The sequence below is a fragment of the Syngnathus floridae genome, chromosome 22, assembly GCF_059516105.1.
Source record: "Syngnathus floridae isolate MCC-2025c chromosome 22, RoL_Sflo_1.0, whole genome shotgun sequence".
Classification (NCBI taxonomy): Eukaryota; Metazoa; Chordata; class Actinopteri; order Syngnathiformes; family Syngnathidae; genus Syngnathus; species Syngnathus floridae.
The window spans coordinates 4,727,204-4,752,599 of record NC_142434.1 but is presented as its reverse complement, the minus strand read 5'-3'; the positions used below and the strand labels follow the sequence as shown (position 1 = coordinate 4,752,599).

The window sequence follows — 25,396 nt, the reverse complement described above, 5'->3', positions numbered from 1 at the left end:
GACAACTTTAAAGTGACTGGGATTCCAGTTTCCATTCAATAACTCATGTTTTGTGTTTTATTTTTTATTTTTAGTGAAGTAAAACAACATATCACAGTAATTTTGAATTTCGGTTGTTAGGAGGTAAATCACGTGAACATGTTCTAAGACCAGTAGAGGTCACTGTTTGCTTTACAGAAAGTGAGACTTGCTTAAGCGGTTTCGTACATGTTAACAGAAATATTTTTTCAAATACTTTTTGTTTATAGTTTTTAATGAACAAAAAATTAATGGCAATATAAGTAGTTAGGAAAAAGGAATTTGGGTGTTTACCACATGCACGCTGACAGAGTCCTCCTGAGACGTACTTAAATGTTGCAAAGTGACCTCTGACCTCTGGGGGGCGTGGTGTCTGGATTCCACAAATCCATTGGAGTTCATCTACAGTGCTTACAAAAAAAAAAATCTCTATCAACTTCCTAAGTGCCTCATCCACAGGATGTGCGCCTGACACTTTGTGACAGAAAACACACTTTAGGTTCTGCACTGCTGTTAAAGTCACTCATTTGTTTTAATGGGATTTTAAGCCATGTAAAAAAATTGCTGCACATTAAATTAGGAATGAGTAGTCTGATTCCAGGACTGTTTAATAGGCACACCTCCAAATTCATGTCCTTTAAAAACATTTAACTTCTCAAGCTTGTTGGAGCATATCACCGAATCGTCTGACAGGACAGGCCTCTAAATCTTCAAAGCTTCCTCCTCAGGTTTTTTTTATTGCTTTTTTTCCACATTCCAGTGTCCCTAATCTTCATGGATCCTGTGTTTTTGTGGAATGTAACACACTGCAGTGCCCCGCCATGTACGAGGAGAAAATAGTTTTGACGGTGGAAGGCAAGGAATGCAGCAACTTGACTGTTTGGTTTGTTCACCATCGTTTTGTGGCGTTTTTAATGTGATAGTCTAATCTGTTTTAGTTGATGGGCATCTCAGGGGGTCTGTCGAACCACTCCCATTTTTTTTTTTTTTACAAGCCCCAAAAATTATCCCATAAGGTGACAGAGGAATAGCAGGAATGGCAACTGTATAAAAAAAATATATATATATTGTCTAAAAAAAATAATCTGTTTACAGTATTTCCCGCACTATAAGGCGCACCTAAAAACCTCCAATTTCCTCAAAAGCCGACGGTGCGCCTTATAATCAGGTGCGCCTTATATATGGACCAATATTGAGCCACTACAGCAGGTGTGTCCAAAGTCCGGCCCGCGGGTCGAATGTATATATCTTATATATGGACAAAGTTTTAAAATGGGCCATTCATTAATGGTGCGCCTTATAATCCGGTGTGCCTTATATATGGAAAAAGTTTTAAAATGGGCCATTCATTGAAGGTGCGTCTTATAAACCGGTGCGCCTTATAGTGCGGAAAATACGGTATAGCATTACGAAGACATGATGAATCTCATCGAAATAAAAAAAAAAAGTATCGAAATGTTCCTTTTGGCATGGTGGTGGCCAAGGGGGTGGGTATGGCCACCCCTGGCTACCACCTAGCCCCGGCCCTGCTGCTCAATATATAATCCATATGTTTTTTGACATACTGTATTTGCAATTGTACTCAACACTCCATATGCTATTCTGGGTTAATCCCACATGCAACGCACACCCTATCCGACCGCCTGACATCTGGATGGCTTACTTTATCTCCCGGCGTCTATATTTAATGTGTTCATTCCATCCCTGACAGTGGGGAAGAACACAGACGTCGTCCTCCACATGGAGATGTTGTCCTTGAAAGCGTAAAAAAGCGGGAGCCGAAAGAAACCGTCTCCTCCGTTTCATTGACTTGAAAAGAAATAAACGCGGGGGCGCAATGCCCCCCGGAAATCTTTTCCGAAAACGCTTGTAATCGGAGAGCAGATAGAAATAGGAATTCTTAAACAATCCTAAGTGTTTGGCAGATGGCCTCTCAGCACTGTGCGCCGTAAATGCATGACATATGTGCCGCTGCTTTGAGAGAGCCCGGGAGGGACATGTCTGGAGGCGAGACTGTTAAAATGGACTTTGGGTGGCGCGGCGGTCAAACTCTCATCTGTTCCCGAGCTGTGAATAGGTCCTTTTCTTGCCTTGCCAAAAGCACGGCCAAGAATGTGCATGTTGAAGTCACAGTTGCTATTAGCAGTGGATGCAAAACGCTATGCGCCAAAAACCACGCTGTCCATCATGCTTAAGTTGCACTCGGATGCGTTATACCAAAATTAAAGGGTAAAAAGTTGGCCACCATTTCCTTGTAGCCAACAAAATGCAGCAAAACATTTAAACACACACACACCATGTGTTGATGACAGCCGTGACTTGTTTCCAGGAAATGGAGCAAAATGACTTTCACTTAGAGAGTTAGCGTATTGCTAACATACAATTGACAACACCATAGACGGGCTAACAAAACTAGCATCAACAATGCACACGTAGATAGACAATAACAATATTTACAAGCATATATTATTTATCGTCTGCAAAGAATGACTAATGTCACCGAGTGACTAAATTAATTAAACTCTTCTTTGTATATTATGTGCAGCGGTGTTATACTGCCTCCTAGTGGCTAAAGTGATCACACCACAATGCTTATTGAATGAATGAAATTAATTCAAATTGTTTAACTCTTTAAATTCCATCTTTTTTTATGAAGACATTAATTTTTTAAAATTTGTTCTTGTGGGACTGGAACAGATTAATGGCATTTCTATTCATCTCAACGGGGAAAGATGATTTGAGATACCGTATTTGTTTTGGAGTAAAAGTTTTCAGAAAAGTAAACTACACCTGAAAAAATCTATTGAAGTACTTCCCACCAACTGCGTACAACACGAAAAAAACAGACTTTCGCAGCAGATGCTTGACTGGCTTGGCTGGGTGAGCGTCACATCACTCAGACTCTTTCGGATGTATTTATTTAGCTCGGGCAGCATTCCAGGTTGGAAAGGTGGAAAGTCTGAGATGACACGAGTGCTCGCAAAGCGCAATAACATCTTTACGTTCTCGTTTAATTGCGCTTCAACAAGGGGTCAGGCTGCACATGTGCGCCATGCACAAAAACCACCCTGAAGGTTGCTGAAGGAGCTCCGCGGCCCATTGATTGTATTGGTTTGATGCCGACGCCACTCAGTCTGCAGAGGCGGGCCTTGCACAGAAACCCCCTTCTTTTTGGGGGGGCTGTTTTTATGAATGAATACTCGCCACAAATGAACCCTGCTCTCTCAGTGGAGTCATTGTCTGCATGGGAGCGAGTAGTTACACCACCAAATATTTTGATAACGTCGTGGCTCCGTTAAGCTCACTCTGGCTGATCATTTCACTACTTTTACTCGCACCGGCCAGGTTGTAAAAGCATTTGGAGGAGATGGTGGGATCGTGGGAAAGGTCGTGCACATAAGACACTTTATTCTTTGTTTCTCTTGTTCCTGGGTACGTAATTGATCTGCTTGCGCGTTCAAGGCGGAGAGCTTCAAAGTGGCCAGTGGCCTTTCCACAAAATGGACATCTTGCATTTTGTTAGTGAAATTGTGTTCAGCTTCAATAAAAATACAATTCAAAATTACTTAACTCTACATTCTGATAGTGAAACCAGGAAAATTGTATAAAATTTTGAATCTGATGAGGCAACATCTAAAATTTTAATGCCTCCTTTCTAAAATTTGAAAAATTCCTAATAAATGATAAAACACAATGAAAACTGGCATACATCTTTTGCTAGTTATAACCTTTTAAAAAATAAAATTTTGAACACAAACACCCAGCCAAAATAAAAACGCAAAGTTATATATTATAAACAAATATATAAACGAATACGTTTACATGTTACGAAATTATTTGTGAAATTATATAGGCGCCTGTATTACATTGCCCCCTGGTGGTCAAAACATGCACAATAAAGGATGATGTAAATGGATGAAGTAATGATGCGCGCTTTGAGTTTCTTATGACTGATGATGAATTAATCTCGCTAGTCATGGCACGTCTACACCTCATAAGTATTTTTTTACTTTATTACTTCCCACCCAGGAGGGTAAAACATCCGGAGCGTAACTAAATGATCCATTCCGAGCTGATAGCATCCGACCGCCATTGAAGAAATGAACTTTCCTCTCAATGACTGTCCAGTAGTCAAATTCCATTGAAACGTGTGAAAATGTGAATTTAATTCATAAACGCAGTCTACCACATCTGGCCCATCGCCAGGAATCCGTTTTGCGTGTTTTTTCTGGACCCACTCCAGAACCGCCCCTCCCCTTCTCATTTTCAACTCCTCCTTCCCTTCTGCCCTGCGCGTCCACCCACGGTAGAGGTGATTTCGTCCTTCCCCCCCCCTCCTATTTTTTTTTTTTTTTTTTTAAACCTCATCCTCATTGAGCGCTTTTTTCGAGTGGACCGTGGATGCGGTTAGTATGCCTCTCAGACGCTCCGTTCCGAGCTGTCACGCCTCGCCGCTGCTCCTCGGGCTACCCCGGTGCCGCGGTGCCTTGTAAGCGGAGCTGAGTCGGTTCTCGACCGGCGTTGTGGACTCGGGTGTCACGCTGTGCTCCCCCCACCCCCCTGGTGCTCACTTCCAGGCTCCCCCCTCCCCTTATAATTTTAACCGGCTCATCTGGATACAAAAATCTACAGAATTATTGTTTTAATTTTTTTTTTTTTTTTTTTTTTAACGGAGTAGCCACCGGGAGCCATGAGTGGACGTGGGGACGAGCCCGGCGAGAGCTCCCAGGAGCCCTCAGGGGCCGCGGAGCCCCAAAAGAGGAGACCGGGAAGACCGCGAAAACTCCAAAAAGTCAGTATAACCTCACTTCTATCATTGCAAACGCAACAAAAATACATTTTTCATTCAAACTAATCCTCATTAATTCATTCTAAGTCCCCAAAACAATTGTAAATGATTGTAGTGTGTAACAAGACTCTTTCACCTATCTGACATGTTTATATAAGAAAAAGAAAGAAAAAAAAGGAATGTAGCTATTTCCAGTCTGGGAATTTTAATTAGAGACATCCATGACTGGAGTCCCAGACACCATGACAAGTGGGACATTTATGAACATGTGCATGTGTATACAGTACAGTTCACCATTGAGTCACTTTTTCCAACATTATTTCAAACCGTAAATGCAATTAAAATGATTATTTGAATTATAATTACTGGCCAAGTATGTTAAAACATTTCTGTCATAATATTTTCCTTCGGAGAGAAAACCATAAAGTGGTCTTGCATGGTTATGTAACATATACAATAAATTGTAGTTTTAAATAAGACGTTTTTCAATTTGCAATTTTGTCATTTTAACAAGAACCATGAAAAGTTAATTTAGGATATGCAGTATACTGTATACAAAATGTACAAGATGCAAGTCATTAAGTAACAACGCAGAATAAGAGGGAATAAAACACCTCCCAGTGCCAGCCCACACATGCACGCAATTGTTACACACGCTCGCAACCTTTGTCTGCATTGCTCTTGACCCATAAAGCAGCGACCAAATGGGGGACCACCACCAGCAAATGAGCGCATGCTTGAAAAGGGACCCACACAAGAAGGGTTGCCCAGTGTGTGGTGTGCGAGTTGAGGTGGGGATAGTGTGCGGCCGGGGGTTGGGGTGCGGTGGTTGGGAGGGGCTCCCCGCTTTTGTTTCCTGTTCTCCACACCAATGTCATACCCCCACTTTTTCCCTCCAGGAGCCGAGCGGAGAGCCCGTCCCAAAGCGACCGAGGGGCCGCCCCAAAGGAAGTAAGAACAAGGGCCCTTCGAAGGCAGCACAGAAGGTGAGTTCCAACACCTGAATTGTATCTACACGCATGACAGATAAATATTCCCAATTAAATTAAATTAAAGTTAAAATAGACGTCAATAATCATCAATGGCAGCAAATGAGTTAATATCTTTTGCTGTGTTTCTGCTCAGCCATATAAAACACACTGCTAATTAATTAAACAGCAGATTGTCTTTCCCTTTGACCTTCAAATGTCCACATTAAATATGTAGCAGGTAGACCTTGGACTACAAGTAGCTCAATCGTTGTAATGGGACCTCGTTATACAAAAGACTACATTATTTCCGTATGTGTACGCAGAAAGCCGAGGCAACTGGGGAGAAAAGACGCAGGGGGCGACCCAGGAAATGGGTAAGTCATTTTATTATATTTCAGTTCACGTTGCTGTTTGGTACTACTAAGCGTGGATCATGTATAATGAAAACGTAGAGACCTGCTAGCATGACATGCTAGCATGTCGCGCATTGTGAAGTTAAGGATAGATATAGTTTGGGGTTATGGATTGGTTCTAACGAAAAGCAAATGAAAACGTAGACACCTGCTAGCATGACGTGCTAGCATGTCGCGCAATGTGAAGTTGAGGAAAAATGCTATAGTTTGAGGTTATGGATTGGATTGGTTCTAACGAAAACCAAATGAAACCGTAGACACCTGCTAGCATGATGTGCTAGCATGTCATGCATTGTGAAGTTAAGGATGGATATAGTTTGGAGTTATGGATTGGATTGGTTCTAATGAAAACCAAATGAAAACGTAGACCCCTGCTAGCATGATGTGCTAGCATGTCGCGCAGTGTGAAGTTGACGATAGATGATATAGTTTGGGGTTATGGATTGGATTGGTTCTAACGAAAACCAAATGAAAATGTAGACACCTGCTAGCATGACGTGCTAGCATGTCGCGCAGTGTGAAGTTGAGGATAGATGATAAAGTTTCAAGTGATTTTATGACTACACACTCACTTCCCGTCATTGAAAAGCCTTTTTTTACCCAACGTAATCCCCCCCAAGTAGGTTTGCCTCGTTTTTTTAAACACAACTTGACTTGTAGCGTCATTAAATGGGATTATGTCACCTCAATACTTCAACATTCAAGGAGATTCCCATCCCCCTACTAAATGTTGCTGTTATCAGTCAAAGAAAATGTTTACCTTCCAGTCTGACCACAGGAAAACTGAAATAATACCTCTGACAGCTTGAAGGCCTCAGTGTTTATCAGCACCCAAGTGACAGGCGTGATTGATAGCGCAAGGAAATGGAGTCAGAGGTGCCACCAGGAAGGGTGTGCGGGGATGGACTGTTTGCATGTTCACGAGATTCCACATATATTTTCTCGGCGTCGAGTAAAAATGTTTAGATGAGGAAGTTTATTACCAAACCACGACTCCAGCAAATCAGTTTCTCAACACAGCTGCAAGGCCGCCACTGAACCGTTGGACTGAACTGATAACAACCGGTTGAAGTTTGCCGCAGTGTTTTTTTTTTGTTTTTTTTTTTCGGGTACTTGTGTCTGCTGGTGCCTGCATGTCCCAGGTACACGCACCTCCGCTTCAACGCCTACGCTCCGGCCTTGACATCAACTCCAGTCTGCTCTTTAGATAACCACAATCAAAACGGTGCCTGTGACTAGATATCAATCTTCTCCAATTTCTGAATTTCCTGGGTTTGAGTCAGACGGGGTCACCCAAAGAGTCTGGTTGACGGATCAGTCCACGATACTTCTTGTTCATTCAACAATGGTCCCTGAATTCATTCCCGAGAGTTGTTACTCGAGAACGTCTTGCTTCGATGCAATGCAACAAGTGACGTGGGGTCATGAAATAATAAGTTGCATACAAGTGCTTGCCTGGTCTTGTCTTCAGTTCTTGGGAAATCTATTTGGTATGCCCCAAGATGAGTTCATTGTAACTAGACTGGCACTAAATCTCTCAAATTTTCCGGGGGGTATTGAGAGGAGTTCTAGATTGTTATTTGACTTTTGGCATATTTCAACTCCAACCGTTTTAGTTCCGATTTCCTTTTCCGTTCCCTCTCTTTATTGCCTCTGTGTGCAGGTGTTCGATTGCCCGAGGAAGCTTCTGCTTCCTCTGTTAGTCAAAGTTGATGGAGGGCTATGTGCCCCCCCCCCAAAAAAAATGCCCATGTCGCCAAATCTCTCTGGAAGTTTCTCGGAGTAGTTAGTAAACACATTTGCCTTAAATTTGTCTTCACTTACTAATTCTTTGGCACCATTGACTACTTTCACTACACTAACAATAACAAACATGAAAGTTGGAGGATGATCATGCCTTGACTCATACTCCAACATGGGAAATGAGTCAGACGTTTTCTTCCGAGGACCGTGACCTCCAGCCTAATGTTTTTTTTTTTTCTGCGAGTACAACCGAGTCATGCCAAGTCGGACATGCGCCGTAAGGTTTCTCTTCATCACTCTTCTGACTTTCCTTTCCACCGCATCCCGCTTCCTTCCATACACAGCTGCTTCTTTGTATTAAATTCTCCGAAGTCACATCTGAAGTTACTCACACCCAGGACACGTTCTTACTCATGCTCGTACCCATCTCCTTTTTTTTTTTTTTTTCTATGGCCACGCAGACTCTCAATGGAGGCTACTGTGAGACTAATACGCCCCACATGCAACCCTGCGGAAATGACCGGTTGAATGGGAGAGGAAGCGCAAGTGCTTTGGCGCGAGCGTGTGTGTGAGAGAGGGGGGGGGGGGGGGGTGGGGGGGGGGGGTTGATGGAGTGTGAAGAGGAGAGGGTGCAAAACTCCCAAAGTGCATGGCTTTGCTGCTCTTGGCTTTGGGTCAGACACCGGTGCCAAGCGTTTGGAGAAGCGAGTAGGAAGGCCGAGGTGATGAGCAGCACTTCCTGGCATTTGACCAGCGGCTTTGGAGAGCCTTTCCAGACTTGTTCTATTGTCTATCAACTTTGTGGTTTCTTGGCAAAATATGCGCTGGATCCGGAGTGAGTCAGAATTAAGTCGGGACTATTTTAAACGTTCTTCTGGCCACCGTAAGAGTCAGGCCTTGTTTTTGGAGTGAATCATGCTAAAAATATGGTGTGACTAATACCTCCTTGGGTCATTGGCAATGTAAGGCCTTACATAGCTGACTGATAAGTCAGTTGGGAAAAGCTCCGGCTTACATGCAACCCTGAATAAGTTCTAGACAAAATCACTGGATGGATGGATATCACTTGGTAGGTTGTTCACCTGGGATAGAATCCATATTGCCTCCAATCCTAAATTGGATGGATACCTTTGTTAGCGTAAGCTGACTATCACGCATCTGGCGAATTATCAAGTCCCAGTTGATCCTCAACCAGAATCTTTCTGAAATAGTCTGGAGCCCACTTCTAAATCAGCTCGGATAGACTCCAACTTCTAGAAACTGATTTACAAGGGTCTACATTTCTTGGCGGGAAATGTAACGGTTCTCATTGATGAATTTCATGTAAGCTAGCTTCATGTAAGTCTAGCCGCCTTAAGTCAAGTCATATCCGACAATGGCATGAGGTTTTCTGACTCTGGTGCACAATACTAAATCCCGGACATGCTAGCATCCCCCTGTCTACTTTTTTTTTTTTTTTTTTAGCAAGCTAGCACAGGGATTGCTTGTGCATGCCGACCTGGAATGTTTCCTTCCACGTCAACGTTGTGTGTCAGTGGGCCGGTCTCGACTGCACAGTATGTCAATTCTTGAGAGGATTTTACTTTTAAATGAGACATAGCTAGCAAACTGAAGGTACTGTCTTTGCAAATGTATACTGAGACTCTATATGACCATTTTACAGAGGTAGTAGTCATCGCACAGAAACGATTTAAAAAGACTTCATTCAGTCTCCGTGTACGTTATGCATTTTTTTATGTATAAGGGAAAAGTACAATTAGTTCAGTTTACCGCATTTCCCCAAGCTGCCAAAATGTAAAATAATTAACGATCCACAGTTGAATCCATAATACCTCACCTGTAGGAGTGCTGCTGTTTTGGTTAGCAACAGAGAATGCAATTCACGATTTCCAGTCATTAATTATATTTAGAGAAAGAATCTCTGGTTTGTCTTTAATCCCGTGTTTATGGATATATTATATCACTCTAATCCATGAATGGGAGTTATATTTAGATGGGTGCGAGGCCACACTAGTTCCCTCAGGGTATCTGTAAGAGGGCGAGAAAGAGAGACCCCAGAGATCACACATACTGAAAGGAGTGTGTGTGTGGGGGGGGGAGTAGGTGGTCAGAGACCTTGCCTCATTCCCTACATTCTCCAACCCCCCACCTTCCTCAAGTTTTGGCTGCAGAGAGCTGAATTCCAGCCACTAGACCTTTGTCCCCGGCATTAGGAGGTCTCGGAGGACATTAGCGGTTTTCCACCTCTTTTCCTTGACTCTGGATAACTCTAATAATTTCATTTATATGCTAATTGTTGAATTCTTATTCCTTTTGCACTGTGGGTTAAGGAAATGTAGGCAACTGCAAACCTGGCACATTGTTTGAACTCTCTGGAATTCCCCTCGGGGGAATTTGGGGCCATGATCCACATGGTATCTCCCAAACCAATTTGCAACGACTCCTCACTATTTAGATTAGCTACAAATATTCACTCGTGTAATGATCCTTGTTTAACACAATCTACAAATAAACACAAAGTAGTGCATTTGCAGAGAGACGGCACCTAGCTCGCCAACTGTTTGTTTTACACAGGAAGCTCCGCAGCTGTCCCGGGGTGTCCTGCATGCCCCCCCCAAAGACCCCCCCCCCTCCCTCCTTACAATGCCACTGTTTTCTTCAAATTCCTTACAGACTTTCTTGCCATTAGTGTATTTTCGCTGCAGCTATTACGAGGCAGGAAATGAACCGTTTCAGTCAAGACAGGTTAATTCATAACACGTGCAACAAACTAGTGGAATTTTGTTTCCCAACCCAAAAATATATACTACTGTAAAAAAAAAATCTTATCCAGGATACTCTCGGAACAGATTTCACATCAAACAGCAGAGGCTCCTAAATGAAGCCAGTCCAATTTGTCTGTGCCTTTCTTTCCTTCCACAGCAACCCCCCCCACACAAAAAAAACCTTCCAAACAAAAGGCTGCTTGTCTGTGAGGAATTTTCCACATTCCTTACAACGACAGACAGTTTTCTGCTCTACAAAGGGCCCTTCGGCAAATTCCCCCTAATCGCCGGACCCTGATAGGTGTAATTCATAACTGGGGGCCCCCGCTGGCTGTCGGGACAGTGGGTGGCGTCAAAGCACGTTCAATCGTTACCAAAACATACGGTACTTATAATTCATACGACTAACGTTAACGTGACGTGTTTGCGTGACCGTGGTAAATCCGGCAAATATCTGTTTGAACTGCAGCTGTGCGCTTACCTGGGACTACCTGAGGTTTACATTGCCAATGTTTACTAAAATATTCTTGTTTGGTCAATGAGGAAGCTGCTGATAACGTTATCTTTTCGGCTTACATCTGGTTTAGATATGGTCCAACCCAACTCCTTTCCAGGACACAGGTCAACTTTTTTGAGTTTGGGTCTTAAAACACTTGGGGCGACAATAAAGGGAAATACAATTTGCAAGTGATAAGGACAGAGCTTGCTTTGTTTTGGGTTGAAACGATTAATCGAATAATACACGCCGATTCGATGGCGCCCACGTCACTCACTGGATCGTTACAGATCGTGTAGTGACCCCAAGTGGACAAAGATAAAACCTGTACATGTTTTTGTTAAATACAAAAATATTTTTATTCAACAAAATTTTTGCTGTGGTCGGAATTTCATCTGCTCTATGTCCAGACGGACTGTTTATTCCTAAGCCTGCCATATAAGTAAAATGTTCACCTAGGCAAAGTGCTCTATTAGGCACAGTTGTTAAAGTTTAACTATTTAAATGTCAAGCATTCCAGATTTTAACAGCCTCCTACACGACATAGCGCTCGGTCTGATGCGTATCCCATTACAGCCGTTTCAAGCGTGCAAGCCCGTTGTGTGTTTGCGGAGGTTGAACCTCGTCGCTCCAATTATCCAGCCGGCTTCAAAGGAGGTGCAAAGGTTAGCAGGCTCAGTAACGGTTAACTAGAGCAAACAGCAGCTTCTACCTTAAGGGAGAATGAAAACCTGTGCAAGGACAGCGGCGCGGGAATGCGGTCTGCAGGTTGTTTATGAGCAAAGCAGTTCTAGTTCGATTTTGTTTAGGACCGAAATATGGAAGCGGAGTTTATTCAGTTTTCTCAAAAAACAATTTGACTGAATGCTACAGATGTTTTGCTAGTTGGGCTTGGCTGAAACAACTTGTGATCTGATCCACCAATCAGAGGACGGAAAAATGACCTCATCGGGGATTGGCTCACTCCCCCCCCCCCTGAGGACAAATGTGAAATTTGATTGGTTTAAAGACTAATTGCTAATGTAACCCGATTGATTCCAGGCAGATTTAATTGACATGGCAACACAGACAAGCTCAAATCTGATTGGATGCGTTATCTATAAATGTTCTTGGATATGTCCATATGTGTGTGCGTGTACATTTCTTAGCGAGTCAAGTAGAGGCTAAAACATTTCGACACAAAAGGGGGGAGCAAGCTGAGTCTCTTATGAATGGCGGCCTGTGCAATGTACTTTCTGGGGAGTGAAAGCTTTTTCCCTTTGATCGGCTGGGACTTCTGGGTGGGTGAGAAGCCCACGAGGAGAGCTCGCATTCTTCGAGCAGCAGACGGGGAGGGGGATTGTGTTTCAGTCGAGAAAGGGGTCCCAACCGCACTCCCCTTTTGAGTCATTCTTACCCAACATTCCTTTGAATGGGCTGCCCTCGTGCTACGCCTCAAGCTGTCTCCAGAATCACTTGTACGAGCCAGCAGCTGCTGGGGCCTACAAGTGATTCATAGTGTCAGAGTTGGGCGACATCAAAAAGCCGCCACAGTAAGTGAAAGACAATGCGGTGATTTTTTTTTTTTTTCGGGGGTCGGGCGGGGGCAAAGGGAACGAAGGGGTCTTAGCGAGGGCACTGGGAGAGAGAAAGCAGGGAGTTGATTTTTTTTTAATGACCAGTTGTCATTTTGTACACGCTGAATTATTTTTAGGCATTGAAACAGTAGGTGATAAGTCTTCCAACTTGGAACCGTTTTGTTTTTTTGCACCTTACTTATGTTTCGCATCTGGTGTTGGCATAGACTTGGTCCAAAACCCACCAGCTGCTAAAAGTGATCTTGGGGTAGGGGGGGCTCACTGGTACTCCAGCTGGCCTGGATTACAAGCACAGGATACTCCATGTTCTCGGCCAGGCTGCTCAGCTGTTCATTTGCTTTAATGCTACTTCCTGTGAAGATTTAGAAAGGCTTAGGACATCCCTCACACTACATCAGCCTATTTGCAGTTCCTGGAAACTGGATAGAAAAGTTCAACAAAAACTAGAGTTGAGTAAGAAACCATTCACCGTCATGATTGGCAAGATCATTTTGTTTCATTTTACATTTCATGATACTGAGGTGAGTCCTAGAGGACTTGAGATTGAGGACTTAGGTTTCTGTTCTTTGTCCCTGAATATCTTTTTAGAACTTTTGTTTGTCCTGGACGTTGTCTCGAGATCAAGGTTTCTCTTCTTCGGCTCCTGAATTTATTTCTTGGAATTTTGGTTTGTCTCGGACATGATCTTGAGATCAACTCTTCTTTGTCCTTAAATCTCTTTCTGGAACATTGGTATGTCCTGGATATTGACATTGAGAACTTAATGTTCTCTCCTGAACTTCTTTCTAGAACTTTTGTGTGACCTGGACGTCTTGAGATCGAGGACTTAAGTTTCTCTTCTTTATCTCCTTTTTAGAACTTCTGATTGTCCTGGACATTGTCTTGAGATTAACTACTTAAGATTCTCTTCTCTCTTGCCTCTCTTTCTAGAACCTTGGTTTGTCCTGGACATAGACGTAAGATTCCGAACTTGGATCTGTTCCTCTCCTCTTTCCAAAGTTATCTTTATGACTTGTACTTAAGTGACAGACTATACCGTATTACTTCCGAGGAATGTTCCATCCATACACATTATATATCGAGCTTACCGCTGTCAATCCGAATAAGAGATTCAGCCAGTCCCAATTTGCTTAGGTCTCAATGTCTATGAGGTGTGAAGAGCAGCTGCATTCTATATCGCGGATGTCATCCACCAACATTCCCTTGGAGCTTATAATGCCCCTGTGGTGGGTAGCCACTTCCTTTGGCTTTTTGCCTTCAGTCATAAAACGCAAGCTAGCCCTGTAAAACAGTTGGCTTTTTATTATCGGTCAGTTTATATTACTTTTAGTTTACTTTGGCCAACGGCGGATATAAATCAACAATACCTCCTGTTGAAGTTTTTGTGATGGGACAACACGAATCCATTCAGAATTTTGTCCAGATTTCATGTGAACTATAACACAGTTGAAACATGACACCCAGACACTATTACTTGGTTGAACCACTTTTTGGCAGCCATTTTTTAGCAGTGTTGTTGACGTACAACTTTCAGTTTTACATTCTGGTTTTGCCAATGGCTAGAATGCTATTAAGAAATTTTAACACTTCTTTTTTTTTTCTTGCAGCCACAGCAAGTCGTCCAGAAAAAACCTGCTCAGGTAAGAAATCCCGATTATGATGTATGTGGACTCGTTAGCATTAGCATTATTAGCATTCATTACTAGTATTAGCAAGATAGCATTATCATACTATGCTATAAAGCTTATTATACTAGTAGCATTAGCATGATAGCATTATCAAACTATGCGATAAAGCTTATTATATTAGTAGCATTAGCATGATAGCATTATCATACTATGCTATAAAGCTTTTTATATTAACACTGACTTGACTTTATTTAGGATGATTTATGTTTTGTTGGCTGGATTAGTTTTGATTCCTAAAGCAAAACATTCTCTCCTTCCCTTCCACACTTGTAGGCGTAACAAATAATTGTGAGTAATGCCTTGCTCCCCTTGCGAGTACATTCATTAGAGGGAGAATGGAAGTAGAGTGAGTGAAACATGACACAAGGACCCCCACCCCGGCATGCCCTCACTGTCCAGGAATCTACCAACCTCCCCGTGTTTGCTGGTACAGGCCACTTTTGCATAACTCACCTCTGATTTGTGGCTCTGTGGGAACAGGCCCTGAAGTAGTTGGGAGGTGCTGTGAGGCCCGGGGAGCTGCAAACCATAAAAATGTCGTTTAGCTTAGCTCACCCACTTTGATAGGCTGCTTTATCTCAGCCCAAACAACGCCCGGCTAGCGCAAAACCTCAAAACCATTTCATTCCGGCGTGCAGGGTGGGGTAAAGTTGTTGCATCCAAATCCAGAAGCTAACTTAACTCTGTCAGGGGTGGGATGTTTAGACGTACAAGTATTACTATCGAAGTAGATTCGTTTCCATTTTTCTCCTGAGAAATCTTTACGATACCCCCTAAAAGCGAAGCGTGGAGAGTCTCTGTCACGGAAATACACAACTACAGTAAAGGATCGGAATTTGTATTGAAGTAAGTGTGTGGTGCCTCAAAACATGTAACTATGCTTTATGACAGTCTCATTAGCTTAATGCTAACTAACAATGCAAAACACCATAGACGAGCTAACGGATCACAATTCACTTCTCACTTTTAACTTGCCTGCATGCAATATTGTCAAGTTTGTGGATGGCAGGCCAATATGATTAAAGGTTCTTCTGTAGTACCGCCCCCCCACTTTCCCCTCCCTTGTTCTCGTTTGCCCCTCGTCACACATGGTAGCATTTAGCAGGCTCTTCAAGGCCGCGCCGTCTGCAAGCATTAATGAATGAAAGCAGGGCTGCACGTTTCAGAAAAACGCTCAATGGGTTTCACTCCTGTGGCCTGGGAAAAGTCAAAAATTTTAAATTATACCGGTTAGCTTCACTTTATAAAACGAAATGTGGAAAATGAAATTCACCTCATCTGAGTCGATGTGTTATTCCCACTATGGTATGCTTTTGACATTTTGAATTTAATATTTATTGATTCATTACCAAGTATTTGGTAAAGGTGGCAGCTGCCACCTCTGGCCACCCTGTAAAGCCGCCCATGGATATTTTGAGGAAAACCTTGAATTGACACAATTGATCTCGTTCCTTTGCAGGAAGAAGAAGAAGAGGAGGAAGAAGACGAGGAGGAGGAGGAAGAGGAGGAAGATTAAGCTTCCATACCATGAAACCTCTACCTCATTCAGCTGTCAGGTCTTTCAAAGGGAAAAGACTACCTTGACCACTTATTTTTTTTTAACCTTTTCCACATGTTATTTTACTATTTTTTTTTTTTTTAAAGTCCATATCCAGTATTTTTCCTTTGTCACTGGATGTTGGCTGCAGAGACCTGTCACCAAGCAGGCAAAAGATATTTCTCTTCCAATTTCCACAACATGCAGACACACCCTTTGGCGCAGTTGGAGATGTCCTCGCTCTTAACCATCTCTGAAACTGAAACTGCAGGTTTTCTTCTCCGAATTATACAAATATTAGAGCAACCTACAACTTGACCTAAAATGATTACCATCAAGGACAGGGGGACACTTTCCTCAGGGGGTAGTTTTATTATCAATCATGTTGACCTTTGACACCTATTTGAACCCTAAACCCAATAGCATAAGGTGTTGTTAATTTTAATCTGACAAATAAAAATCTTACTATATCATAAAATAATATACCATTTCTGTTGGATGTAATCCTCACATCTCCGATATTATAATCTTTCAGGAAATTAGAAAATTGTGTTATTAAATTTATTGGTATAAAGGAAATAAATTCAACCACTTGTGATTGCTTGAAATTTTGTAAATAAAATAACCATGTGAGGATGAATTAGTGAAAAAAAAAATTGGGCATAAGTTTGACAGTCCTACATTTTTTCTTCAATCTAAAATAATGGTTTTAAAATATTAATAATTTTTAATAATTAGAATGAACATTCCAATGCCCCAAATTTATATTTTAAAGCTTTAATTTTGACTTGAGGTCACATTACCCCGGTTTATTTCCGCAACCTCAGTATTTTGCTTTAGTTACCCTGTTCTTGGTGGAATCGCAAACTTCCGGTTCAGTCATTTACGCCACAAACCAAACTTGTTTGCATCCGACTGCTGTACAGTATCGTTTAGTCGTGAATAGCTTAAGTTGTTTGCGTCTGCGCAACGTAGCTTTAAAATCTCACGAAACAACCTCATGAAAGAACAAAAACGCATTACCTCAGAACACACGCGATACCTGGATTTTTTTTTTTTTTTTTTTGTGGCAGCATGGCATCGGACATCTCATCTCACACTGTAACACGCAGAGGAGGCCTTGAAATAAATCTGCTGCTCAATCAGACCTTAGTGGGTCACTGATATGCGGCGCCTTCTCAACGTTTTTATTTTTTTTTTGTCAAAACTACCTCCGACTCAGCACAAGCCGCTCTTGAAATGTCCGTTTATGTCACGGAATTTTATGATACTGTATATTGAAAACGAGGTCATGCTTGTTGACGTCTTCTAGCATTTTCTAGTGATGAGGTGCTAACGGAGAAGAAGCTCAAGTCAAGTTTGCGCCCGTTATAACGTAAACTCGAGGTTGTTCTGTCGTCTTTTAACTCATATCCTGAAACTTGGTGGGGATTTTTTTTTTTAATATTTCTAAAATATATGTACTGCATATACAGCTGAATGCAATTCTATTTGTTTTGAACACATTAAAGGATTTTCTTGGGTGGTGCTGTACAAGTACCATATTTTTCGGATTATAAGGCGCATGACGGCACGTTCAGGGAAACAAAACCAATCCAGGAAAACAAAATTTGAGATCCATCGAGTATTACAAGTGTGCCTTATTGTCTGAAAAATACATTAATTGATTTGGAATTGCCACATGACAGCGGCAAAGCATTACTTTTGTCTAAATGTAACTCCTTAACTCACTTCGCCATATTTCCTTAATAACGAGATGCCAACAAATGGCGCCAAAGCAATACTTTTATACTCACCCATTCACTGCCAACCTAGTTGAAACGGATCTGACGTAGAAAGCAGTGAATGCGTTCGACATGGCGTTGTCAATAACTAATAGTTTTTTTTTTTTTAAATCCATGAATGGGCGAATTCTGCTAAATTTACTTTGCTATTAGCGATTCTTGAAAAAAAAATCTCAGTGGTGTGTTTTTATATACTTAATACACAAAAGCAGCTATGTATCCCTTTTAATATACTTTAATCTTACTTTCTATCTATACACGACAATGCAACATATTTTCCTCAAACTGGGATGGACAATAGTTAACTTGAATGTTTTTTTTGTTTTGTTTTTAAATGAGTGGGGCTGGTTTTTTTTTTGTTTTCCTGATTGTACTACCTACAGTATGAATGAACTGTACCTCAAAGTATCAGCTAACAACGGACTAATCACGTCACTACCTCCAGTTTTGGTCATGTCTGTTTACGTTCAGTATGAGCAATGTTAATAATCTACAACGTATTATCAGGACTGCAGAAGTTTTTTTTTTGTCTAATCTCAGTACGTTTCTCACCCTCAAGTGGCTTTTCAGATTTGACTATTGTATATTGTATTCATGTTTTCTTGTTTTTAAATAGATGGTATACTTGATTAGGAGTTCTCGTGTACGCAAATGTGATTTTTTTTTCTTCTCTTATATGGTTAAACCAGATGTATACGGGGATTGGTTTTTACTTTGAAAGAAGATGTTGCGTTCTTAAAATTTTCACCCGAGGCTAGAGGTAGAGCCTTCGAGAAGCGACATGAATTTTTTTCAATCCACCTTCATTAGTAACAGTTTATTCTTGCAGCAAATGTTTTTAATGTTAAAGCTGCCTTACTACACTGTGGATGAACTTTCAGCTCTGGGAGTCTTAAAAAAAAAAGTTACTCGTCATAACCTTTGTATTCTAGTACAATCAGATACACATTACTACCTCTCAAAGGGCCTATTTTTACCTCAATCTCAAATCTAAATACTGTTTTGACATCCAGAGAGCATTTTGGGTGAACATCTTGAAATGTTTATTTTTTGCCGGGATACATTTTCTACGACTGTTTTTCGATTCACCTCAACTGAACTTGTAACTTTTATTATGTAGTAGAAGCTGGGAGGCACGTGGTTGGATTTTTCCATGCTCTCCGCTGTTTTATTTTCCTTTCTTCGACAGTATCTAACTAAAGTATCTAACCTGTTTTGTTTGTTTTCTTTATCCACTTCCTTTCTTGGATTACAGTTTTTACTCGCTTGCTAAAAGTCTTTAGATATTCACTACATTTTATTCAGCACAATAATAAAAAAATGTATGGCAAACTGGGTGTGATTTTTTTGTGATCATGTACAAAATGTGACGACCAGTCATGGTAGACTTTAACCCTGTTGAGAGCATGTAAATTATTTATCATAATTTTTTTAAATAATAACATTGAAAAAGTATTTTCCCTATTTAGTGATTAATGGACATCCCGTTTTGGTTTCGTAAATATGGTGAACCACAAGACTGTTTTTTACCACAAGGAAATGACCACAAATGCTTGTTTGGGAATACACACTAACCACAATTATTTTTTACTAAGGTCTGTTGACTTTTTTTTTTTTTAACTTGCACGATTAGTGGTTAATCCTGGTGGAAAAATTCCTGGTTTTATATTAGCAAGTTTTAGAGCCTAGCATGTTAGCATTTTATCCAGGTTTGCTTTTTTAAATATTACCTGGCAACGTGACATGGAACGAAGTTGCAATAAAACTCTTTTTCCTCATCATAAAATATTTTATTTCTATGAGTTTGAGTTTTATGTGAGTCAACATGCCATCACTTCCATTGCAGTTGAGTCAGCCCGGAACATTGCCACTCATTTTCCTTCATTCAAATACTTGGAATCCATTTTTTTTCTTTCATTCATTCCTTTTTCTGCACTTCTTTTGCTGTTCAATAGCAGAAGTGTTAGAAAGCAAAGTAGTGTATTAATTCTGTATTCAACAGCGCGCTCTCGCGGCAAAACTGGAGCAGTACAAGTAAATTTGTAAATTGAGATTACTGTTTTATTTCGAAAGGTTTTCACTTCCTGTGTCTGTTCAACTACAAGTTACTCCAAGTTTAATCTGGCATGTCATTGTTAAATTTTGAGTTTTATATGTATATGTTAAACATTTATGTTTAGTGTAGCGCGAACAAAAAGCTTCAATTAGAATTTCAAATCGCATCGTAAGTATATTTTACTGTATAGGGATTCCACTTCCGGTACACTCTGGATCCAGGAAGTGAACACTGACAGAATCGGTGGAAAGCAACAAAAATATTTGCATTTAAAAATATAGTTTGTCATTATGTCTGCTAGAAACCCGGGCACGCAACTTGGTAAGTGACAACTTAATGCATAGTTCCTGGCTTCAAAAATGCCCGATCGACATTCGAAACTTGCGCTTTTCAGATCGTTTTCTGTTCTCTTTGCTTAATCAGTAACACTTGAGAGGTAAACGACCTGCAAAATGAAGGGACGGACTTGTACAAACCGGTGCGGGACAATAAAACGGACTTTTTATTGCTTCGTTGTTAAAAAATGTTGGCTGAAAGCCATCATAAACATGTAATTAACGTCTCATGATCACTCTGCACGCCTCACTCATTCATTTTGGAAATAGACATAGTTCCTTCATGTTTTTTTATTTCATACTTAATTCAATGTACAGCATGCAATTCATCTATGCACTTACATTGTATTAATTAGATTTTTTTCAAATTTATTTGCAAAGTAGCTGCATGGAAAAAATCTAAAAAAAAAAAGTACTTGATACTACACAAACTTAATGATCTTAAAGAAAAATGACCCCGTCCTACTGGTGTAATAATACATAAAATTGTGGTTTAATAATAAAAAATAAACCCTACCAAATCAGATATGATTAATTTTCATCTTTTTTTTCTGTCCCATTGTACTTCAGATCTGGAGTGGGTCTCCAAAGTGAGAGTGAACACACAAGCTGTACTTCGGAGAGCTCAATACATCCAAGGACTGAAGCTCCCCAAGAAACAGTGGCAGGTATTGCTACTTGGTGCAAAACTTAAAATTAAAAAAAAATTGTAATACATTTATGCTCTTTTAAAGGCTGCCTGGTTGCTGAAGGCCATCACGTGTATTGACCTGACGACTCTGGCCGGAGACGATACGCCGTCCAACGTCCACCGACTGTGCATGAAGGCCACCCAGCCCGTCCAATATGAGCTTCTCAAGGAAATTGACATGCATGACAAAGGTATGTTTTGGCTAAATCCAACTTTGTTTTTTTCTGAATGGGTTATATAATAAGTAGTCATGCTGTTTCTTAAAAGTTCCCATCCAGCAGTTCTCTTTGCAGACCGCAGGGGGCGCCAAAGACCAGTTAAAGTAATTCTCTAATGTTTCTGTATTACGTGTCCAAAGGGGTAACAACCGGTGCAGTGTGCGTGTACCCGTCACGCGTGGCCGATGCGGTCAAATCGCTAAAAGCCGCCAACTCCAATCTCCCGGTTGCGTCGGGTGAGTCCGTTAAAAACCCGTATAGAAATGTGTGAATAAAACTGTGTTATTGAATCAAAATGTCCTTTCTTCCAGTGGCGACCGGTTTCCCGGCAGGTCAGACTCCACTGGAGACACGTATTATGGAAGTTCGTATGGCCGTAGCGGACGGCGCCACTGAGATTGACATCGTCATCAACAGGACGCTCGCTCTCACTGGACAGTGGGAAGGTAGAGATAAATAATGTAAAATAAATAAATGTAAAAAACAAATAAATATAACAGCGATTGTGACTTCCACAGCGATGTACGATGAGATCGTTCAGTTCCGAGAGGCCTGCGGCGACGCTCACATGAAGACCATCCTGGCTATCGGCGAACTGGGCACCTTCACCAACGTCTACAAGGCCAGTTTGGTCGCCATGATGGCCGGTCAGTTTCAAAGCGCTTCAGGGATTTCAAACAGCAGTCAATTTTTGAGTAGTCACTGATACCGATACCAAGTACCGATACTTTTAAAACTGATTCCCTAATCCAAAATATTTGTGCTTGCTTAACATTATATTTAAAGTTGAGTTTTGGTAGTTGAATCACTCCGTTTTGAAATGAGAGTAATCGTGTTTATTAATCGTGATTTCAATTACACAAAAAAATCACGATTATTTTTTTCCATAATCGCCCAATGCTTTTTCATATCTATCAGCCAAATGTCTCGATGACGGCCAAAACCCACTCACTCAAATGCCTGTCAGACGTCACATCTTAAGCCGATTACGGAACCGAATCGTGAATCGAGATCATTATTAAAACGCATCGGTTTTTGTCACCACTCTCCCTTCTTAATCTCCGCTTGTTCCTCTGAATCGCCGATGAGATTCCTGAAATTGAATGATAATTTCACCTATTAATCTCCGACGCAGGCTATTTTCCTCCACCAGTGTGCCCCCCTCCTTCCCCTCCGCACACAAATGAATGGAGCTTCATTACCGCCACCCGTATTTAATAACCGTTATCCATTATCTGGTAATTAAGACACCCCGTGACGAATCTTAAGGATTATTTGACGACGAGAAGGGGGAGAAATGCTAAAAAAAAAAAAAAAAAAAAAAGACCTGACTGGGGAAAAATACATAGCGCAGGTTTTAATGAACTGGAAAATGTTCATCTTGTTCTGTTCCGTAATGAACAGTCATTATACACCGGGGAGACAGAAGGGCTGATTATCACTCTATAGTTTGTGGCTCATCTATTAAAAGAATGTCATTTCATCTTCTATTTTTATCGGGAAAGCTGATAATTGGCTGTGAAGGAAGGAAAAATGAAGGATTTTATTGATGAGCGTACAGCTGCCCTCTGTTAGCCATCAGCAGCAACATCTGTTCTTGTCTGACCACGGGATCCAAAAGTCCGCTTTGCACCTTCCCGTAATGTGTCCAACAGTTGGGATTTAAATGCAAAGTCCCCAAATGGGAAGAGTACTCAAAATAAAACAAATAAAGAATTTATTCTTCCCCATACAGTCGGGATGGCCAACCAGTCAGAGACTAAAAGCACACTGTCTCAAGCAAGTCAAGTCAAGTCAAGTCAAGTCAAGTCAAGTCAAGTCAAGTCCACAAACTCTCAGTTCAACAAAATCCACAAACAAAAACATAATAATTTACAAAAGCGTTTTTTCACTTACTATGCATGTTGTTTAGTCCGACTTCTGGCATTCCTTGACTTGAACAATCCTCTTCAAATCCGGCTTGTATTCCGTTGCAAAGTTCCAAGCCAGTTTGTTGATACGATGTAAGCGTGACAGTCTCTGAGTGCTTCGTAATTTTTTGGGGGAAAAATTAAACCTGATTTTCTGCCTGACTTTTCAAAGTGTCCAACTTACGCGTACGAAATTCAGTCCATTTTGGAAAGTCCTTATCGATGTTAGCTGAAGTGGCGCTGAAGACTTGAAGATTTAAAATGCACTAATGACGTCTGACATGTCAGGTAGAATGGCTTGCCATTACGTTCAATTAAAAAAAAAAAAAAAAACTTTCCCACTCTGTTAAAAAACGTCCTGTGTTCATCTTCATATTTTAGTTTCCCTGCCATTTGGAGAGCGAAATTAACACTAATTGTTTACTCGAATGAGTTTGTCCCGCCTGCTTTGAGGAATTTCACCTCATGCGCATGCGCGTTTGACGAACGTACCATATTGAACTCAAGCGAAGCGAACGCGCACAAAAAAAAAACACACACAAATGTTGATATGAACGTAAAAGAGCCTCATGAAACCAAGCAAAGAGCTGCTGAATAAATTTGACTTGCGCTTCAATCCCACTAGGTTCTGACTTCATCAAAACATCCACGGGAAAGGAATCCGTCAACGCCACTTACCCTGTCGCCATAGTGATGGTGAGGGCCATACGTGATTACTTCCTGCGTACGGGTCATAAGGTAAATGGTCAATTTTTGATTTTTTTTTTTATATCCAGATACTGGAAATAATATTTTAGTAAAACCCTGTATTAGGTATTAAGTAGAAATGCGATTAATTAAAATTAACCCAAATTTATTTTCAGGGCGGTCGGAGTATCACTAGTGGTAATCTGGCTCCCTCTAGTGGTATGCGAAAGCATCACTGAATTAATTGATTAAAAAATGCACAATCAATTTATTTTAAATCCACCGCAGTAGTTATATTTAAGTGCAATAGTTGCTGTGAACTCTAGGGGGAGCCCAAGAGGGAAAACATTTCATACAACGGTTTAATCAAACTGCGCTTCTCTTGTGGGCCCTCAGGTGGGCTTCAAGCCAGCGGGGGGCATCCGGACAGCCAAGGAGTCTTTGGTGTGGCTTCTGCTGATCAAAGAGGAGCTAGGCAACGACTGGCTTACTCCTCACCTCTTCCGTTTGGGAGCCAGCAGCCTCTTGGCTGACATTGAGAGACAGGTGGGGGAGACATAAATGACTACAAATGAACTGAGAAAAAAATGATTAGAAATATAATCATAATTACTTGTGCAGATTTATCATCACGTGACCGGACAATATGCTGCCTACCATGAGCTTCCCATGGCCTGAAGCTCTGGAGATGCTCCAAAAGACCAACAAGGACCTCAAGTTCACCACACAAGCCTGACAATCTCCTTTTCTACCAGTCAAGGATATCTCAGGGGGCTGCAAAAAAAAAAAAAATCTTTACAAACCCCAAATATTCTATATATAATCTAATATGGGGGTTCAGTAACCCCTTGGCCCCCCCTCTAGCACCGCTAGTGCTTTATATACTACAGCGCCATTAATAATGATTTGTAATGCAAATTTCCTTTTCTTCTATGTTTGACTGAATTTATCAATATTTTTTTTTATTTGTAACCGTTCATGAACTGAAGTTGCTTGCACGAGTCTTCCGTTATTCGTCAAGTGTTCCAACCTTCAACTGTGACGTGCACCGAATCTATTATGGAGGCTTGTTCTTAATTTCATTAGAGAGACAACTCAAGGATGTGTGTGTGGGGGGGATTAATCGCCGGGGGTTAAGTGAGTTTAAAAGATCTTGATTGAACAGCTCACAAAACTGAGGAATCATTTGAAGACCCTAAAAAAACTTTCTCTGTTATTTTTGTTTAATGAAGATATCAAAAGACTTGACCTTGAAGGAAAGAAAGCGTAAATGAGTGAATTAATTACGTATTTGCGAGAGAAAAAAGAATTCAGTATTTGATGGAGGGAGGATGAACTCCAGGGAGCAGTTTGGCTTCTGCACAAGGCTGGGAATGAGGCCATTGAAAAAATTGAATTTAATTGTCAAACATTATCTAAAAATGTTTACCATTCAAACCAATTGTATTTTTTTTCAACTGTGAATAACGTTAGAGTGGCTTCAAGTGTTGTTTTTTTTTTACACCGCTTATCCTCATTCGTGTCCGGGTCGAACTTGCGCTGTGATTTATCGAGTCTGAATGATGCCATCTCTGGTGGAAATAAATGATGCGACCGGACAACTTTTAAATTGTTTTCCCTTTTGGTTTCCTCCACCCTCATCCCACTACAGATACACGGAAAAAAAAAACATTGTGTGAGGTGCGGACTCGGCGGCGATGATGGAGTGAGCTCGTATG

The 25,396-nt window shown here is 41.1% G+C and overlaps 2 protein-coding genes and 1 long non-coding RNA gene across 5 annotated transcripts; 2 read left to right on the top strand and 1 right to left on the bottom strand.

Annotated features, from left to right (window-relative positions):
- Window positions 1–214: 214 nt before the first annotated feature.
- On the bottom strand, window positions 215–23,517 carry LOC148379358 (uncharacterized). Of its 2 annotated transcripts, none has more exons than XR_015855313.1 (3): window positions 22,978–23,517; window positions 14,914–14,979; window positions 215–428 (listed from the first exon to the last, which is right to left on the bottom strand). It is a non-coding gene; the product is annotated as an uncharacterized LOC148379358 (long non-coding RNA). The 2 variants fall into 2 exon arrangements; XR_015855314.1 differs by lacking the exon at window positions 215–428 and adding an exon at window positions 14,082–14,207.
- hmga2 (high mobility group AT-hook 2) lies at window positions 4,054–18,316 on the top strand. Of its 2 annotated transcripts, none has more exons than XM_088366473.1 (6): window positions 4,054–4,330; window positions 4,697–4,810; window positions 5,707–5,793; window positions 6,102–6,152; window positions 14,380–14,412; window positions 15,920–18,316. In XM_088366473.1, the coding sequence occupies exons 2-6, from the start codon at window positions 4,709–4,711 to the stop codon at window positions 15,974–15,976; spliced, it is 330 nt and encodes a 109-aa protein (XP_088222599.1). In that variant the 5' UTR covers window positions 4,054–4,330; window positions 4,697–4,708; the 3' UTR covers window positions 15,977–18,316. The 2 variants fall into 2 exon arrangements, with proteins under 2 accessions (XP_088222599.1, XP_088222598.1); XM_088366472.1 differs by having other exon boundaries at window positions 4,055–4,424.
- dera (deoxyribose-phosphate aldolase (putative)) lies at window positions 20,020–25,287 on the top strand. Its single transcript, XM_088366463.1, has 9 exons — window positions 20,020–20,158; window positions 20,743–20,840; window positions 20,907–21,054; window positions 21,222–21,317; window positions 21,393–21,527; window positions 21,600–21,728; window positions 23,617–23,729; window positions 24,075–24,224; window positions 24,300–25,287. Exons 1-9 carry the CDS (start codon window positions 20,128–20,130, stop codon window positions 24,354–24,356), a joined length of 957 nt encoding a protein of 318 aa, XP_088222589.1. The 5' UTR covers window positions 20,020–20,127; the 3' UTR covers window positions 24,357–25,287.
- The last annotated feature ends 109 nt before the right edge of the window (window positions 25,288–25,396 follow it).